This window comes from Charadrius vociferus, unplaced genomic scaffold (genome assembly GCF_000708025.1).
Source record: "Charadrius vociferus isolate BGI_N301 unplaced genomic scaffold, ASM70802v2 scaffold2550, whole genome shotgun sequence".
Lineage (NCBI taxonomy): Eukaryota > Metazoa > Chordata > Aves > Charadriiformes > Charadriidae > Charadrius > Charadrius vociferus.
Window position 1 is genome coordinate 99,998 of NW_009646383.1, and position 3,854 is coordinate 103,851.

The 3,854-nt window shown below is 63.4% G+C and overlaps 1 protein-coding gene across 1 annotated transcript in view; it reads right to left on the bottom strand.

Annotated features, from left to right (window-relative positions):
* LRP1 (low density lipoprotein receptor-related protein 1) overlaps positions 1-72 on the bottom strand; it is a gene marked incomplete at its 3' end in the record, with an annotated part of 90,949 nt that extends 90,877 nt beyond the window's left edge. The window contains 1 exon segment of the mRNA XM_009894377.1: positions 5-72. Within this exon segment, the coding sequence (XP_009892679.1) occupies positions 5-72 (68 nt within the window).
* Between the last annotated feature and the right edge of the window lie 3,782 nt (positions 73-3,854).

Below are 3,854 nucleotides of genomic sequence, written 5' to 3' on the forward strand. Positions count from 1 at the left end.
CCACCGGTCCGGCGGCTGCAGAGCGGAGAGGGTCAGGGTGGGCAGCACGGCCGCTCCCCGGTGCCGCAGCATCACGCTCACGGCACAAGCGTTTGTGTCCACCTGCGATCCTTTAGGCCACGATATTCATATTCTGAGCATGGCACGAAGAGCAAAATCACCGGGCGCATCTGCGGCGTGCTGGCGTGCACTGCTGTGACATCGGGGGGCTCTGTCCCCCCCGGGGTGCAGTGAAGCAGAGGGAGAGAACACCAGGAGGGACTCGGCCTCAAAGAGGTGACGCAGTGGCACGAGGTGCGGGCACCCCCGGCGCAGCCCCCCTCGCCAGCGGCACGAGCAGTGGAGACACTCGACTGTTCTCCATCTACAACACACCGCTGCGTGAATGCGGGACCCCGACAGTGCTTGGTCCCCGCACGCCACGACACACGGCGGCGCCGGCAAACAAAGAGCTGCGCCTTATTAAGTAAATGGACGAGACTGATGCGTTTCAGAGCTCTCGGCAGATTAAAACAACAATTTGCCTGGCAGCCCACAGCAAACAAAAGCCAGCCACCCCCAGCCGGGCTGGGGCAGAGGAGCAGCAGCACCAGGGCTGGGGATGCCTTCGTCCCCCACAGCCGAAATCATCCTCCTCCTCCTCCTCAGTTCAGTCTCCATGGGACGCAGACCAGAAGCCCGAGTCCTGCAGCAAGTCTAAAAGCAGCAACTCCTTCCCTCGCCCCCACGCCAGCAGCCCCCGGCGCTGACCCGGCGCACCGCGCGCTCACCGTGCCCTTCACCTGCCCGTCACCGGCTCGCGCACCGATGCGACTGCCAACGCCCGCCCATCCTTGCCGCGGTCTCATTTGCAGAAACGCTATCTTGCAAGAGGCTAATTAGTCCACTCAATTAAAGATGCAACTTCCACCTCAATTAGACTGCCTCCCAGCCAGCCGCAATTCCCACCGGTGCCTCAGTCCACACGTTTTGGACATCGCAGACCCGCTCGCACCTTGGCCGCAGGGTGACGGTCCCCAGAGCCGCGGCTGCTCGTCCCACCCCTCCCCTCGGTGGCGCCTCGAGCGCGGTCGTGCCGGAGATGCTCCGAGCTGCCAGCGAGGTCATTACCCGACGTTTCGGTGGCCAACCCCACGAGCCCTCTGCTGCAAGCGGTGCTGGGACTGTCTCTGACCCTGCAAAGCATCTGCATGACTGCAGCTCTGGTCTGCTCCGCTCCCCTGGCTAAGAAAGGACATTGTGAGTCTATATTTAGCCCTAGAAATGGCTGGACTGCGTTGGGGAAAGCAACCTCACACAAGAGAGTAACATCCAGCAAAACAGCCCTCACGGCCCACCCAGTACTTTTCCTTCTTAAAATATGAAGCACAGAGCGAAGAAAACAAGAAGTTTGAGCCGAATTAGAAAATGCTGAAAATATTTGCTGCTGCCGCTGCTCGCCGCTGGCAGGTCAGCCTGCCAAGGTACATTAAGTGGAAGTGACTGAAAAGTTAAGTCAACAGCAGAACCCGGGCTGCAAATAGCTCCAGTTGGTCTTGCACCGGCTTGCAAAACCTGAAGGAGAGGAAAACGCACCCCCTCGACGGCGAGCTGCAGCGCGGATGGGGCCGATGCTCCGTTTTAGCCAGCGGAAGATGGCGCCGGACACAAAACATCCCCACGTGCTTGGTGCAGGCCCCGGCACTCGCCCATCCAGCCCAGGCGCCGCCGGCCACCCCAACCGCCCACGGGGTCCCTCAGGCACGTCCCGCACCCCTGGGATGGGACAACCCCCCGCAGGCGCAGCACTGGGTCCGGCACCAACGGTGCCAGCTGCTCCCCCAGCACAAATCCGGGCTCGGTGGCCTCGCCAGCACTCCTCTGCGCCGCCACGATGCAGACGGGGCCCAGAATCACATCCTCCCCCCTCCCCGGGGAGCAGCAGCTGCTTCACGTAGAAGAGCCGACGGGATCATGGGGAGCGTCACCCCCACAGCGGCGGCAGAGGGGGACGGGCCACCCGAGGGTCCCCAGCCCGTGGTTGCCGGTTGAGGATCCGAACATCCCCACACGGAGAGGGACGTCCACGGGAGCGCGGCCAGACGTGCGCTCCAGGAGGTGACAGAGATAAAACTCAGTCCAAGCACAAGGAGAGCGTTGTCTGCCTGGCAAAGCAGGGACCGCAGGAAGGAAACGGGCAGACGCATCCATTGCTCACCAGATGAGCCAGCCGCGCGCCGCCGCGACCAGGAGCCAGCACCACCTCCAAGGAGCCCATTTCCCAACCCTGGGACCACTGGATTCATCCCTTCCTTTCCAGCCGAGCCCCGTGACGTGCTGGGATGAACTGGGAGCAGAATGACTGCGCGTGGCTGAGGCACCGCGAGCACACAGGCGGCTTTCGGAGAGGTGCAGACCCCAAGCGGGGCCGTGGGTTGGCCGGGAGGTCTCGGGGCACAGAGCGAGGGAATTTATCTGCGGGGTTGGCAGAAAAAAGGTGCTCAACACGAATCTGGGAACCAAAATCACTTCAACGCCTGGAAGAGGAACCTCCTGCCCCACGACAAAGCTGCAGGTCACTTGCTGGTTAGCACCGCGCTAATTGTGCCGACTCAGCAGGACCACGGCACAGCCTGTCCCACCCCTGGCTCTCGACGGCCCCCAAGGGCCCGGCCCTAACCGCACTGCCCCGGGCTGTCCCGCGGTTTCGGAAGCACCCCCATGCACCCCCTTCCCAGGGCAAAGGGCACTCGCAGAGGCACGTGCTCCCCGCACCGTTTCAGAGCGGCTCCTCAGGGCACGAGCTGGCCAGAGTCCCTGCTGGAAGGCCATCCATGGGGAGCACGGGCTTGGGAAGCCATCCCAAAATCCCAGAGCGCGGTGGGTGGTCACAGCTCCTCCTGCCTCCCGGGGCATCGATGCCCCACGGGGCAGCAGAACCCGCAGCTGCGGACACCCGTCCCCGGGGGGGAGAAGGCGTCTGGAGTGGGGGCAGCAGGAGCACGTGGGCAGCCCCGCTCCCCATAGAGCTTCTCCAGCGCTCGCGAGATGGTGGCGAGACCTCGTCGGCAGGATCCACCTGACAGCGAGAGCAGCTCCCTCCTCTCCAACGCCAGCTGCTCGCGCTGCCGCCGCACAGGAACAAGCCACGCAATAACCTGCAGCCCACGGTGCACGTGAGCACGGCTCCGCAGACCCCCAACATCCCCACCCAGCCAACACGGTCACCTCCACGAAAGGTGAGGATGCTCCTGGTCTCTGCCCAAAGGGCTCCTCACCCAGCCCTGTCCTCAATCACAGCCCCCCAGTCTCAGCCCGTAACGCAGAAAACACCAGGAGATAAGGGGACACCACCGCAGCACTCAAACAGCAGCCGGGTTCCCCCGCGCCCTCCCAGAGGGGGAAGGAGACCTCAACCCGCTGTGGTCCTTTCCCCAACATCCTCATCCCAGTCCACAGGAGGACAGCTTTTGGGGCCAACCCTCCTGCCTCAGAGCTGCTCATGTCCCGCCCTGGCGGACTCGAGGGCGGTGTTTCTGGGGACCCCACGTACCAGCTGTTTTATGCAGCTTTTCCCTTAATTTGTCTCTGCCTTTCTGCCCTGATCCTGCTGCCTCTGCGGGGAGACAGGGATGCCACGTGCAGCAGAGCAGAGCCTATGCCGGCCGGCATACCAGGTGGGCAACCAGCCCTGCCACGCTTGGAGCCGGCTGCGGGTCAGGTATGGGCTGGTGGCAAAGAGAAACCAACAAATGCCAACGCGGAGTCAGCTCCTGCAGAAGAGGAGGCTCCGGGGGCCACAGCCTTTGAGGAACAGGGGGGACCGGGGGTTTTGCTCCCCATCAGCCCGACTGGTACTCGGCACCAGGGGAAAA